The sequence below is a fragment of the Phocoena sinus genome, chromosome 8 (assembly GCF_008692025.1).
Source record: "Phocoena sinus isolate mPhoSin1 chromosome 8, mPhoSin1.pri, whole genome shotgun sequence".
NCBI classification, from domain to species: domain Eukaryota; kingdom Metazoa; phylum Chordata; class Mammalia; order Artiodactyla; family Phocoenidae; genus Phocoena; species Phocoena sinus.
The window spans coordinates 4315012-4330560 of record NC_045770.1 but is presented as its reverse complement, the minus strand read 5'-3'; the positions used below and the strand labels follow the sequence as shown (position 1 = coordinate 4330560).

The 15549-nt window shown below is 44.0% G+C and overlaps 1 protein-coding gene across 14 annotated transcripts in view; it reads left to right on the top strand.

The window, feature by feature from the left end:
- The first annotated feature begins 11767 nt into the window (after positions 1 to 11767).
- Positions 11768 to 15549, top strand: part of APLP2 (amyloid beta precursor like protein 2) — a 72609-nt gene continuing 68827 nt past the window's right edge. For 7 of the 14 annotated variants that reach the window (XM_032639426.1, XM_032639416.1, XM_032639424.1 and 4 more), the window contains exon 1: positions 11782 to 12017. In XM_032639426.1, the coding sequence (XP_032495317.1) occupies positions 11913 to 12017 (105 nt within the window). In that variant the 5' untranslated portion in view covers positions 11782 to 11912. Of the gene's footprint in view, positions 12018 to 15549 lie in introns of all 14 variants that reach the window. The other 7 variants (XM_032639418.1, XM_032639415.1, XM_032639414.1 and 4 more) reach the window with 2 other exon arrangements.

Here is a 15549-nt window from a genome sequence, read left to right as displayed (position 1 = left end):
GTTGAGGCGCACGGGCTTAGTTGCTCCGTGGCATGTGGGATCTTCCCGGACCAGGGCATGAACCTGTTTCCCCTGCATTGGCAGGTGGATTCTTAACAACTACGCCACCAAGGAAACCCAGAAATTCTACTTTTAAGTATATACCCAAGAGAAATAAAAACATAGGTCCACACAAAAACTTGTGCACAAATATCCATAAAAGTATTATTCATAATAGTCTAAACGTGGAAACAACTTAACTATCTATCAACTGAGGAATGAATAATTGAAATGTGGTCTATCCATATAATGGAATATTATCTGGATAGTATAATATATATGGATAATATAATGGAACATTATCTAGGAAGAAATGAAGCACTGATACGTGCTGCAACATGGTTAGCTTAAGCTTGAAAACACGAGGCTTAGAGAAAGAAGCCGGTCACAAAAGACCACATATTTTATTCTATTTTTAAAAATTTTATTGAAATATAGTTGATTTACAATGTTGTGTTAATTTCTGCTGTACAGCAAAGTGATTCAGATATATATATATATATATATGCACACACACACACACACATTCTTTTCCATATTCTTTTCCATTATAGTTTATCACAGGATATTGAATATAGTTCCCTGTGCTATACGGTAGGGCCTTGTTGTTTATCCATCCTATAAATAATAGTTTGCATCTGCTAATCCCAAACTCCCAGTCCATCCCTCCCCTCCCCCCTCCCGCTTGGCAACCACAAGTCTGATCTCTATGTCTGTGAGTCTGTTTCTGTTTCATAGATATGTTCATTTGTGTCATATTTTAGATTGCATATATAAGTGATATCACATGATATTTGTAAAAGAACACATATTTTATGATTACATGAAGTGTCTAGAAAAGGCAAATCTATAGATACAGAAAGTAAACCAATGGTTGCCTAAGGCTGGGAGGAGGAAGGGCGGGCAGGAAACAGGGAGTGACTACTAATAGGTACAGTCATCCTTCTGGGTATAATGAAAATGCTCTAAAATTGATTATGGTGATAAGTGCACAATTCTGTGAATTTCCTAAAAACTATTGAATTGTACACTTTAAATGGGCACATTGAATGGTATGTGAACTACAAGTCAAAGCTTTTATATAAAAAACAGAACAAAACAACAACAAACATAAAACCAGAAATAGACCTTGTGGTTCCACCAAGCCCCTCTTACCCTGTGAGGCTCCGCCGAAGAAGCTGGCTGGGCTCACTCTCTGACATTTCTTAATTGAAACAACAAGCAAATGTTGTCAATATAAGACAAAGAAAAAAACATGGCATATAGCTTGTTCTACATCTTACCTTCAATTCAGAGGGTTTTCAGGTGATTTAAAGCCGAGAGGTTTCATAGACTACTTTATCAACATCTATTCAATGGCGCACAGAATAACAAATAGAGAACCAAAATAAGGATCCCAGGAAGGACAGCTGGGAAGGAGGAAAGATGAAATTTGTAGCTAACTTGGCAGTAAGATCCAACCTAAACTGAATGTTGAGAAATAAAGTAATCGATATTGTCTATTTCCTACTCAGTATCCTCTCCCCTATTTTCCCTTCCTATTGGATTTTCATTCACCCCCACTTCCAATTCCTTGGCCGTCCTGGTTGACTTAAGACACTCAGCACATTTTATTTTTGCCCCTCTTCCCACCCCACCCCCCAGTTATTGAGTCAGGAGTGGGTATGTGACCTAAGTTGTCCAACCAGAGAATCTCAGGACTCTCGTTTGGAAGCCTGAGGCAGAAGCTGTCTTTTCTCCTGGACAATTTCCTGAGCAAATGTAGGACAGGATCAAAAACTATCACAGACGCCTCACCGTTAGCCTGTGGATGAAGCTGACAGACTAGGAGGACCGGGAGAATCACAGAGACATGAGCTGCAGTCCTGATTGGAACCATGCCCCATCTCTATGTTTTCACCTCTAGATTTTTCCAGTTACATAAGCCAATAAATACTATTTTTGTTTAAGCTGTATTAAGTAGACATTTCTATTATTTACAGCCAAAAACGTAAAAATGGGATAATTCTAATAAATTCTAAACTCATGCCTAGACAATATTTATTAAGATGCTTGGAACAATGCCTGGCATGTAGTAAGTGCTATGTAAGTGTTAGTTATAGTTATTATTATTGACAGAAGTCTTAGTATTATAAAACAAAGAAAATAATAATGACTAACCTATCTACTTAACAAAACATTGTTAATAAGACAATGGAAAACAAAAGAAAAGGGCATCATCCCTCCCTCCATTGTAAAAGTAATACCTATCCATTATAGAACATTTGAAAAACACAGAAATATATTAAGAAGAATTTAAAAATCATTTATAATCCCACTCTCTAGAAAAAAGTAATATTTTGGTTCATTTCCTCCCAGTCTATTTTAAACATGTAATTGAAATTATTCTACATATACAACTTCGCATTCTCTTCTTTAAAAAATTGACCATATCTCATAAGCATTTTTCCGTCATTTATTCTCATTTTGGATTATTTTCCTAGGATGGAGTCCTAGAAATGAATTGTCCTAGAAATGAAAGTGAGACTTGCAGGGTTCTTTTGAACATGAAATGAGATAATGGATACAAGAGACATTTGAAAATTGAAAGCACTGTACAAGTATGAGCTGCTCTTGTAATATCATTAGCTCTTCCCCTAAACTTGCTCCTCCCCCTGAATTCTCTATCCTGCTGAATGGCAGTAGCGTGATCACCACCACCATAAACAGCCAGCCACAGTTACCTGCTGTCTTGTATCAAGAACTTATCACGTGCTGTGCATTGAGCTAAACAGGTAAGTACTTTATCCATTATTCCATTTAGTCTTTGTCGGATCCCTGCTAAAAAGGCGATAGTATCCTATTTTGCAAAGAGAATTCCGAGCTCTGATGGAATTAAATAATTTAAGGTCACACAACCAGGAATTGTAGAGCAGGGATTCGAACCCTGAAATTCATCTGTCTAAAGTCCCTGCTTTAACCACTTGCTATCTGCTATTAGGCCCTTTTCCCCAGTGTGCATTTCTTCTGTATCCCACAAGTCATTGAGTGGGGCACTTTCTGATCCCTGCGTCCCTCTCCTCTGTATTTCTACTTCTTCTGCCCTAGTTCGGGCTCTCATTGTGTCTTCGCTGGATGATTTCAGTAGTCTCCTGATGTGATGAATCTGACAAAGTGATCTTCCTAAAATGCAAATCTCACCATCAGTTAGTGGTTCCCCAGATCTGTCAAGAGAGAGTTCAAAATCTTTAGTGAGTACCCTTATTTCTTGTGATCCCTCTTCTCTTGTTGCTCCCCTGTGGGGTCATGCCTCTTTATGCTTCCCTGTCCACACCCAGACCAATGCCTTGGCTAGCCATAGCTGCCTTCTTTGTCGAGATGACTCCTATCTTTTCAAACTCAGTTAAAGCATCTTCTTTGGGAAGTTTTCCCGTTATCATCACACTCTTTGACATTGAACAGACAGCCTTTATTTATTAAGCAACTTGAGAACAAGAAGCCTATCTTGTTTCACCTTATATCTCAAGTAGAGTATTGATTGACACATGGTATGCTGTAGGTGCTGAAAAAATATCCACCAAATGAATGTTTATGTGCCTTTGGTATTGATATCTCATCAGGAAATGTTAGGGTGTATTAATGAAATGCAAGTTGTCCAGAAAAACAACATTATGCTCTCTATAGGATGTGAAATATGGTGCTCAGTTTTGGAGTCTACATTTTTAGAGGCTGATTAGTAAATTGGAATTTATAGAGAGGTATAAAGAAGGTAAGAAGTTCTGGTAACAATGTTGCATGTAAAATGGTTACAGAAATGAGTCTGTTTACATTAAAGAAAAGACTTTGGAGTGGGGGGCAGATGGGAGATGAGAGCCATCTTCACATACATGATGAAGATTAGCCGAATAAAGACAAAATTTCTTTTTCTTCTTTTCCTTTTTTTTTTTTTTTTTTGCGGTATATGGGCCTCTCACTGTTGCGGCCTCTCCCGTTGTGGAGCACAGGCTCTGGACGCGCAGGCTCAGCGGCCATGGCTCACGGGCCCAGCTGCTCCGTGGCATGTGTTATCTTCCTGGACCGGGACACGAACCCATGTCCCCTGCATCGGCAGGCGGACTCTCAACCACTGCGCCACCAGGGAAGCCCTCCTTTTTTTTAAAATTAATTTTTATTGGAGTATAGTTTGCTTTACAGTGTTGTGTTAGTTTCTGCCGTACGGCAGTGAATCAGCTATACGTATACATATATCCCCTCTTTTTTTGATTTCCTTCCCATTTAGGTCATCACAGAGCACTGAGTAGAGTTCCCTGTGCTATACAGAAGGTTCTCATTAGTTATCTATTTTATACATAGTGGTGTATATATGTCAATCCCAATCTACCAGTTTATCCCACCCTCCCTTCCCCCCTTGGTATCCACACGTTTGTTCTCTACATGTGTCTCTATTTCTGCTTTGTAAGTAAGTTCATCTGTACCATTTTTCTAGATTCCGCATGTAAGCGATATTATATATTTGTTTTTCTCTTTCTGACTTACTCTGTATGAAAGTCTCAGGTCCATCCACAAGACAAAATTTCTAATCATAGAACTATGAGTTTCTCCATCCTTCTGTTATAGCCATTATGAAAGGACTTCTGTACAGGGTAGAAAAATGCCCCAAATATGTTCAAACTCCGATTCGGGGCTTCTCAAGCTGAGTAATTTCACATCAGCTTGTCTGAAAAGCAAGTACCATGTAGAAATCACCAACAGTAAGAACTTTTAGTGCAAGCAGTTTCCAGCGCTGAGGTTTTTATCATCATTTTATATTTTCCACACTGAAGGCAGAGGAAATCATTCAAAGAAGCACCAAACAAGAACAGTAAAAAATGTGGCAACGTTATGGGCAGCTGAGAAATTAGCCATAGCATAGGGGCAGAACAGCCCAAATACAAGGAATGGGATGGCTCCTTTCAAATGAAGACTCACGGACGACAAGAAATAAAGGAAGGTAAATAGGCAGGGCCACATGCAATAACAACTCCTCCAAAAGTGATTTGCAGCCAGAGGTAGCTTTTCTGCAGAGTTAATTAAGCTCTGTGACCACTCCTTTGCCCTGGGCTCCCCTGAGGCCTCTGCAGGTACTCTGAAAATCTTAACGTTAGTCTTAACGAGGACACCCAAGACTGTATAAGTTTTAGACCTTACAGAACTTGTTTGCTTCAAGCCTGTCAACCAGTTGACCAGCAAAACAAAGCGTAGCATATGTGTAGTGTGTTTAAAGTTATTTTTCAAGCATTGTATTTCAGCCACACCTACATACCCAGATTGTAATCAGTTACACCAATATTATCTTTGAAAACAAAAGATATTTACATGAAGACTCCAGTGCCAGATTCTTTCTTATGTCTAGACCCTGCTCTGGCATTATCGAATTTGGGTGCCCTGTACTGAGTTTAAGTACTTGATATTTTTGTCTATTTGACTTGTTTGAAAACCAGATGCTGTTTTAATTTAGACCAGTAGGAGGTATAAGAAAGTCTTTATAAGTTAAAATATTTAAATCTTAATTACCTACTCATGTGGTGAAGGTGAAACTCACTCAAGGTTAAACCTGTTCTGCTTCTTATAGAGCGTCCCTCTGAGAAGTGATGCCACCTGTTCAACATCAGTGGCAGAGGGAACATGGAAGCCTTCTAAGCAGGAGAGAAATAGGAGACAGCTAGGGAACTTTCTAGTTCCTCTTTAGTTACATTCTGTAGAGTGGCTTCTCTGTTTATGAATAGAAGTGTGATTTTAGAGAAGATCACAAAGCTACCTTAAAATGCAAGCAGAAAGAATGGCCAGCCATTGATACATTTTCCATGTATCCATGGAGGGACTTATGAGACGAATGTTTTCTGATACCTGCTAGGGAGTTGGTTAGCATGATGTGAGCAGATGACCTTAAGTTTCTGAGTCACACAAACCAAGATTCAATTTCCTTCTCTGCTGGTTACTGGTTTTGGTTGTGGGCAAGTTATTTCACCTCTCTAAGCCTTGGTTTCCTCATCTGCAAAATAAGGATGATACTCATCTTACAGATCTGAATGGTCTCTTTTGCACTGTCAACTTCTCCCCTTCCCCAGTGGGTTCTTGGGTTTTTTTGTTTGTTTGTTTTTTATTTTGACTGCACTGCCTGGCTTGTGAGATCCCAGTTCCCCATCCAGGGATTGAACCCGGGCCACGGCAGTGAAAGTGCGGAATCTTAACTACTAGACCACCAGGCAACTAACTCCTCTTCCCCCACACAGTGGCTTCTTACCAATGGCAAACAGCAATAAAAACAACAACAAAACTCTCTACCCGTACCCCACAAGAGCTGCTCCACTAGCTCGCTCTTTCAGCAGGAAACATCTTGGAGGATATGACTGTGCTTGTTAGCTCTGCCTCACCAGCCACTAAAACCTTTACTTCCTACATGTAGCTTTACAACTTACAAAGAAATGACCAGTGACCAGGTTCTATGATCTCCAAGTTCAGTGATGCTTTCTTAGTCTTCATCCTACTTGGTCTTTTCTAGCTTTTGACTCTATGCTGTGATGATAAACATAGGTTAAACAGAAAAATAATATATCATTCTGGGTTTCTTTCTACCTCTCTTGTTGCTGTCCCCATTGGCTGTCTTATGGTTTTAACCACTTTGGGGTAGGTAAATTCCTGAATTCTAATTCTAGTTCCAAACTCTCTCTGAGCTCTTTCCCAAGTAATGACTGTGTATCTCATGCTGGAGATGTTGTTGGCATTTCATCACTCCACTCCCCTGTCCCCATTATCTTTTCCCTATTTCTGCCAGTGGCATTGTCCTTACCCTATTCTCCCAGGCACCGTGTTTGGACACATGAAGTTCCTTTTATTCCTCCTCCTTTCCAGTCCCACTGCATCTCTCTTCATTCTGCCCACAATCACTCTTCCCCTCATATCACAATAGGCTCCTACTTGGCCTCCTTGCCTCTAGACTCTGGTTCATACCTCGTATGGCTGTCACACTCAATTTGCCTAAAGCCAACTCTAATTATATCTTTTTTCCAAAGATTTCTATGGCTCCCCAGTATCTTTTAGGTAAACTGACCAACCATCTTACCTTTGCTATTTATTACAAACCCTGTCCTCCAAAAAATGAAATACATGTTCTCTTACATGCCTTGTGTTTTTCCAACGCCATGCCTTTGCTTGCATTGCTCCTTCCATGCTTTTTGTCCTCTCCTGGACATCCTTTGTATATTCACAGGAACTCTCAGATATAATCTCCTCTATGATCCTTGCCTGCTGTCCTCAGCCAGATGTAACCAACTTCTTCCCCCAATTTATTCCTGAAAAAGCACAGATAGCTCTCTTGGGCCATTTATGACTTTCCACTTAGTAGTATACTTATGCATGCACAAGTTTTACCCTCTCTGCCAGAGTGTAAAGCTCATTTAGTTATGTGTTCCTTCAGTAAATATTTTTTTGAATGTCTGTTAAGTGCAACCACTCTGTAAAGGTACAGAAGTGAACCAAACACGACTCCTCCCCTCAAGGGACTCATGATGTAATTAAGGAGACAATAAAGAAAATAAATCACTGGGCTTCCCTGGCGGCGCAGCGGTTGAGAGTCCGCCTGCCGATGCAGGGGACACGGGTTCATGCCCCCGGTCCACGTCCCGCGGAGCGGCTGGGCCCGTGAGCCATGGCCGCTGAGCCTGTGCGTCCGGAGCCTGTGCTCCGCACAACAGGAGAGGCCACAGCAGTGAGAGGCCCGCGTACCGCAAAAAAAAAGAAAGAAAATAAATCACTAATGTTTAGTTTACAAACAGTGTGTCAGAGGTATGTACAGAATGTTCTGGGGGAACAGAAAGGAGGTGTATCAGCTCAGCCTTGGAGAAGAGGGAGAGCAGAAAACTTCCATGAGCAGGTGATACTGGAACCAAGTCTTAAGTGCTGAGTCAGTCATGGATGATGTGGTGGGTTTGGCGGTGAGAGGATACATTCTGGGTATGGTATATTTAAAGGCTACCAGTTATAAGCCAAGGCCAAGCTTATAACCAGTTCATACTCATGTCCCATACTACATTGTTCCAACACCTGCATTAGAATAGGACCATTCCGTTATAAAGTATTCACCATTCTGACTTGTGATGAGAAAAAGGCAATGTAGTGAGTTGTCAAAAATTTACATTGTATCTGTCTTTTAAATTGTAAAATGATGACCATTCTTACTTTTTGTTGCTGTTAAATGTTCTTTCTTTAATGAAACAGTGGTGACAACACAGAGTTGTGTCAATGTTTTATTTAGAAAACTAAAACACTGGTAATTTTTTTATTTTTTAATTGACGTATAGTTGATTTACAATGTTGTGTTAGTTTCTGCTGTACAGCAAAGTGATTCAGTTATACATATGTATACATTCTTTTTTATGGTTTGTCATAGGCTACTGAATATAGTTCCCTGTGCTGTACAGTAGGACCTTGTTGTTTATCCATTCTACATATAATAGTTTGCATCTGCTAATCCCAAATTCTTAATCCATCCTTCCCCCACCCTCCCTCCCCCTTGGCAACCATAAGTCTGTTGTCTATGTCTGGAAACACTGGTAACTTTAAAAGCTACTCCAATTTTAAAAATTTTGATTCAAGAATCAAGCTCTCAGAAGTATTAGCGGATTAGAATTCCCTGGACAGCTTTAAAAAAAATGTATATTGAATTCCTTATGTCACCTTAGTCTTAGTGATTCAAAATTTCCAAGGTAGGAGCTTAGGAATTTGCCTTTTCATAAAACTTCTTAGTTGATTTTGAAAAGCATCCTGATTTGGGAGCAGCTGCTGTACCTGGATTTAACTCACCTGAATAAGTGTCAAATGGATGAGTGGGTGCTGCTCATATAAGGATACATTTAGGGACATAAACTACTTTTTTTCCCCAACAATGAAATGCACACATCTTAAGTGTACGTAAAAGATAACTCTTTTACGAGAAAGTCTGATTCTTAAGAAGAGAGGAGAAACAGGAGGTTATTTTAGGCCTTTTCCTTTTGTGAACAAAGGGTAATGAAGTGAAAACATAGTACTCTTCAGATGACTTGGTCACTGACGTGAACATGTTTAGGATGAAAAATCATTGTCCGAGAACTGCAAGACTAAGTATGCTCCTGTGAGTGTCACTTAATAAAAAGAAAGTAACATTTTAAAGTCAAGAACATTGATGAATAGGGCAACAAACTTTTATTAATGATCCTTCAGTGACCTGAAAATGCAAATAAATGTCTTTCAGGACCTATTTTAATTAATTAATTAAAACATATTAAGGTTTTAATTTAATTTAATTTAATTATTTATTTCATGTGGGATCTTAGTTTCCTGACCAGGATCAAACCCATGCTCCCTGCATTGAAAGCGTGGAGTCTTAACCACTGAGCCACCAGGGAAGTCCCCAGGACATAAATAATTTTAGATAGAAAACCCCCAGGTCATTTTTCTACATTTCCTTGCCCTATTCCGTGATATCAGAGTTCAGCCTTGCATACACAGTCCCAAAAGCATGAATACTGGGGCACTGCTCTGAACCTAGGGAATTTCACTTGCTTTTCTCTTAGCATTTAGATTCATAGAAATTTAGACGTCCCTGAGTTGAGTCCCTGATTTTGTGGGCAAGGAAACAGGTCCCAGAGGGTCTGTAGGACACATCCAAGGCTCCACAACAGAATTAGGACTTTCACAGTCACTTGGTACTGTTTCGTGCATATTTTCACAGAAAATTGCACTTCATGCTTTTCTCTATTGTACATTCATTTTTCATTGAATCACACAAATTGGTAAAGTAAGACAGGTTTTTAATATTTACATTTGTCAGGGGAGGAAAGATAGTCCACATGATGAAGGGCTTGCCCATAGTTATACAGCTACGCCAGTCAGCTCCAGCTGCCATGACGAAATACCACAGACTGGGTGGTTTAAACGACAGGACTTTCTTTCTGACAATTCTGGAGGCTGAGAAGTCCAGGAGCACGGTGCTGGCCAGTTTCGTTTCCCAACGATGAGGGCTCTCTTCCTGGCCTTCTCTCTGCGTCCTCATGTGGATGGGGGTGGGTGGATGGTGGAAACAAGCTCCCTGGTCTCTTCTTATAAGGGCACTAATCCCCTCTTGAGGGCCCCCACCCTCATGACCTCATCTAATCCTAATTACCTCCCAAAGGCCCCATCTCCAAATACCATCATATTGGGGGGCAGGGCTTCAACAGATGTGAATGTTGGAGAGGATACACTTCAGTCCACAGCAACCGCTGAACTAGGACCAGAACCCAGCAGAATTGGTTTCAGTGACGCTGCACAAACATGTGTTGGGGTGTCCGGGGTGAGGGGCCCTGCAGTATTACATACCCATGCCTTGTCAGTGGCAGGAGAACTTTGGAAATAACTAGGGCAGCAAGTGCCAGAGTGGGGAATAGCGCTCCGGGTATTCAGAAGCAGATGATTTTACCTCCAAGCGAGCAGAGGAAGATGAAAAGGTTTTCAGCAGGTAAATATTGGAGCGAGGACAGAGCAGGCATGGGGAGAGCTCTGCAGTGGAAAGGTGTGGGCTGCCTCTGGGGAATGGGGTAGAGCGTGTTCAACCACAGGAATGGGCACGTCACGCAGTGGGGCTGGAAAATCCAGCGTTCTCCTCGTTGCCGCACTCTGTGTGAACTCCGTGGACGCTGTGTCTCCCTTTTTACTGTCTGTTTCCTGGGGTAGAGACCCTGCTCTTTATTCATCTGGAAACTAGCAAGGACTATGGAGAGGGTGGTCCATAAATCTCAAGGCTATTGAAAGGAAACAAAGCCGGAGGCGCCCCAGCCACGGCGAGGCCGTGCCAGCTGTGAACCCCGGGCAGCAGAATGTTTCCCGACTGAAAGTGGAAACGCAGCAGAGCAAGAAGGCAGAGAGAAGCGGGTCTCTTGCTAGTGATCTTAAACTGGAGAAAAAAAGAAAAATGATCTTTTCCTAAAATACACGAGGAAGGGGACCTGGGCTTTGAAGTCAACGTTTTCCTTGCACTACTGGTCTCCAGTGGGAGGAAGCTATCCCGGGCTCTAGTGGCCACTGGTAAGGAACAGGACGGATGAGGCCTAAGAAACAGAGGTCAAAAGCGTGGAAACACGGCCGGGCGGAGCGGCGAGGAAAGGGCGAAGCCGGCTCCGGGCTGGCAGCGCGCTGGGAAGGGGCGCGCCCTGCGCGGGGTCGAAGCAGAGGAAGGGCTGCCTCATGGCAGCCCTTCCTCTGCCCGGGGGGAGGGCCTTCTGCAAACCTGCCTGGACTCGGAACAATTCATCCTGTTTTTTTTTTTTATCCTGTTTTTAATAAAATCATTTTCAGAACCCCAAAGAGGGCGGTACCCAGAGGAATCTGGAAAATACCCCGCAGGGGCGGGAAGTGGGGCGTGTCCGTATCAGACCGCTGCAGGCGAAGAGACGGTCGCATTGCGGACAGACAACCGTGCACGGTTCCAGAGGCCGAAGCGCGCCCCCGCCCGGGCCGAGCTGCGGGCCCCCACCCACCCTGCGCACACCCCCGCGCACACCCCCGCGTCTCTGGGCCTCGGGGTCCCGGCGGGGGCGGGGCGTCAGCGGCTGGGGGAGGGGCCTGGCGGGGGAGCACGGCTGCGGCGGCGGGAGGTGCGGGCCCTTCCGTCCCCTGGTTGGATCTGGGCTGAACAAGGGGCGGTGTCTTGCGGCGGTTCTGCGGGCCAGCATTGGGCGCTGGATATGGAGGGCGTGGTTTTGTGAAGTCAGTTCCGGTCGGTGTAAATCCCCCGGGGCGGCGGCGGACTGGCTTCCGATGCTTCTGGGTCGCGGTGGGGAGAGCTCCCGAGTCCGAGTGTGTGAGCTTGATCGCCGAGCGCTAGAGCGACCCGGCGAGGGATGGCGGCCACCGGGACCGCGGCCGCCGCGGCCACGGGCAAACTCCTGGTCCTGCTGCTGCTCGGGCTCACGGCGCCCGCCGCGGCTCTGGCCGGCTACATTGAGGTGGGCACCGGGCGAGCGCCCGAGCCCTTTTTCCTGCGCCCGCGAGGGAGCGCGGCCTGCTGGCGGGCGGGCCGTGGGGTTCGGGCCGGGCGGGGAGCGCGTCGCGTGGGGGCGGTGGGGGTGGTCCGGCGCTGCAGCGGGTCTGGCGCGCCTCCCCCGCCCGCCCCTGCTTGGCGCAGCGCTTAACGCTGGAGGTCGGGCTGTCTCCGACGCCGCAGAGGCCAAATGAAAGGCATCGGGGTTGCGGGGGGCGGCGGGCAGCCTCGGCCGCCCCAGCCCCCATCCCGCCCGCGGCGGCGCCACATTCTCTGGGGACCCCGCGCCGCCCAGACGCCCACCCCGCCCTCCCCCGGGACCACGCGAGCCTCTGCCGTGCGCCCCGGGGCGGCCCGCAGCCCGAGACCCGGTGCGGCTGGGCTCGCTCCGGGGGCGGCTGTGCAGACCCTGGCCCCGGTCTGGGGCGGGCAGCGCGCTCCCCGCGGGGGGCCGGAGCTTCCCACCGGGGAGCGGCGGATGCGGCCTTTGTTGGCGAGGTGGGCCGAGCCGCGGGGATGCGGGCGTCCCGGCTCGGCGCCGGGGGAGTGCCGCGGTGCGGGGCGAGCGCCTCTTGGGCTGCACCGGAGAAGCTCCGCACCCCGCAGCGGGTGTGCCCTCTCCTGCCTGTGTGCCTCCCGCTCCAGATCCTGCGCGCTGGCATCGGGCCTTCGGGAGGAATTGTTAAATATAGCCGTTTGCCTGAGTCCAATAAACAAGGGGAAACCCCTCTCTGCTGCTGGTGTTGCTCCCTTTTGTGGTGGGTTTCAGCGAGCAGGGACGCGGTACCCGTGAATACGTTGTAAAAACTCTTGTCTAATCGTACTTTTTTGGTGTAAGTAGTTTTTCTGCACCTGATAACCCCGTGCCATCTCTGTGCCAGGAGGATGTTCCAGCGCCTGGGCTCCTGGGTGGTTCGCTGGGGTCGGGCCGCGGGGACAGGCGGGGTTGCTGAGGTCCGTGGGTCCTGCAGGGTGGCCTGGACGTGGCCGCTTCCCAGAAACCTTTCTGTTCCTGAGGGAGACGTGGGACTTTAATTTTACTTGCCTTCTCGAAATAGTGCTTGAACTGTCGGACTGGAATGTTTGGGGTGTGTAGTTTATTTCCCCTCTTCGCTATTTTAAAAATTACAATGGATTTCTGCGTGGTTGGCTAATTTCAGAGAGAAGTGAGACTGGATTTGATTACCTAGGCATTGACTGAGAAGTTTCTAATAAAAACCCACAGTTAGAACGTGTTCTTCTGCAGGACGTGTAAATATTTCCACGATTAGAATAAATCTAATCAAGAACGAACCTCCGATGGAACGGCTTAAATTGTTTGTATTCATCCTGCTTAAAGCTTTGATTCTTGGGGGGCCGGGGGGGGGAGAAGTTTTAAGTAGAAATAGTTAATGTTTATATACGCATGCTTTTAGATTAGGATTATTTTCGTTGCCACACAGTGGTTAGTTGGATTTATATCTGTGGTCCCCAATATGGTGTCGCAGGGAAGCAAGCTAGATCATTGGGATGGGAGGGGAAGGAAGAAGATTTTGTATGGAACGTAGCATTTAACTCTTAGGTCAGGATGTCAGAAACCATTGTTCACACTTTTACCTCACTTCCCAGAGGTATGAGTAACTTCAGGCACTAGTGAATTCACAAAAAAGGGTCCATCAATTTTAAAGTACATCTTCCTTTCAGGTTTAAATGGAATATTAATACTTGATGCCTGCAGAGAAAGAGAAATGAACAATATCAGAATTAGCTGTTGTGGATTAAATTTGGTTATTACCCACATCATTGTTCAATCGGAAAGTCTGGCTAGACAGAAAGTAGGCATTAGACATTTCCCTAAAATGGTTTTTGAATGCTGTGTTATGAAACTTCTCTTCTTTGGAACTGTGTTTTTGCCCATACTTGCTAAATTACCTTTCAAATGGTTTTTCCTTTTGTGCAAGAGGCAGCATTTCCTTCATATGTATATAATTTGATTTAGTTTATTTGCTTTCAGGCAAAGGACTGCCAAGCCTTGATGTAGATGAGAATGGCCTAAATCAGGATTCGCTTTGGGATGGTCCTTATTGAGATGAGCCAAAAGGATTCTAGCCAAATCCCCGATCAAATTGCTTGGCACAGAATTATTGATTGGCCGGTCTTGAGTGTTGCTTGGTGTTGACTGAATTAATCTCTTACACCTGTTTAAAAGAAAAAAAGTCTCTGTACTCAGGGTCACTTCCTCTATTAAATCTGAGACAAGTTCAGTTGTGGGCCTGCTCCCATGTGGGATTCTCAGATGGTATTTGTGCTGAAATTCTGCACTCTGTACAGTGGACATTGAGGCTTCTGAGAGCCAGTTCATTCCACCACATTTTAAAATGGGCCCTTTGATAGTCAGTTTTCAGGAAACTCAACGTATGACGTCTGAGGCAGAAGATCAAGAAGCTTTGTGTTGATATTTCTGATTGGTGGTGGAGGGGATGTCACATTATGACCTGGACAGATACCAATGCCTCTGATAGGAACATCAGCCTGTTAACCTCATAACCATGTTAAAATCGTTTGATAAATGTGATGAGCTGAGTTTTGGCAAATCAAGCCCTCCTCTCGCGGGCTTTTGTTTCATCCTTTAAAGCTGGGCTGTCCCACAGTGTAGCCACTTGCAGTGTGGCTATTGTGATTGAGGAATGAACTTTCCATTGTATTTAATTTTAGCTAATTTATATTTAAGAACAAATACTCTATTCGGTGACTGGAAAACATTTATCTGTGTTTGAAACAACTTGGTATGAGTCTGCTTTTTGAACTATTTGATACATTTTATGAAATCTAAGTGCAGATCCAGTATTTCTTGTGAAAATTTAGCATCTGAATTGAGGTGTACTGTAGGTGTAAAATGCACACCAAATTTTGAAGACTTAGTATGAAAAAACTCGTAAAATAACTCATTTATAATTTTCATATTGATCGTATTGAAATGATAATATTTTACACATTGGCTAAGTAAAATATATTAAAATTAGTTTCACCTGTTTCTTCTAATTTTAATGTGTCTTCTAGAAAATACAACATATGTAACTCATATCTACTGGACAATACTAATTTAATTTCTTGCTTAAGGTTGGTGCTGCGTGAGTGTTTTTATGAGCACAATTTTTAAATACGTTGCTATTTTTTCCCCACAATAAAATCTTGCTTAAAGTTGGTCCAGTATGATCTTAAGAACAATTTTGAATATTTTTCTGTTACTATTTTTCAATTAGAATTTTTATTTAGAAATAACTTCAAGCTTACAAAAAATTATAAAAATTGTACGAACAGCTCTTATACCCTTTACCCAGATTCATCAGTTTAACATTTCTCCTATTCAGCATTTGCTTTTTCATTCATTTTGTTATTACGTATTTTTTGCTGAACCGTTTTGAGAGCAGGTTGCGTATATCATGTCTCTCTACCCCTGAAAACCTCAGTGAGTATTGCCTAAGAACCAAGGAAGTTGTCCTACATAAGCTTAGTAC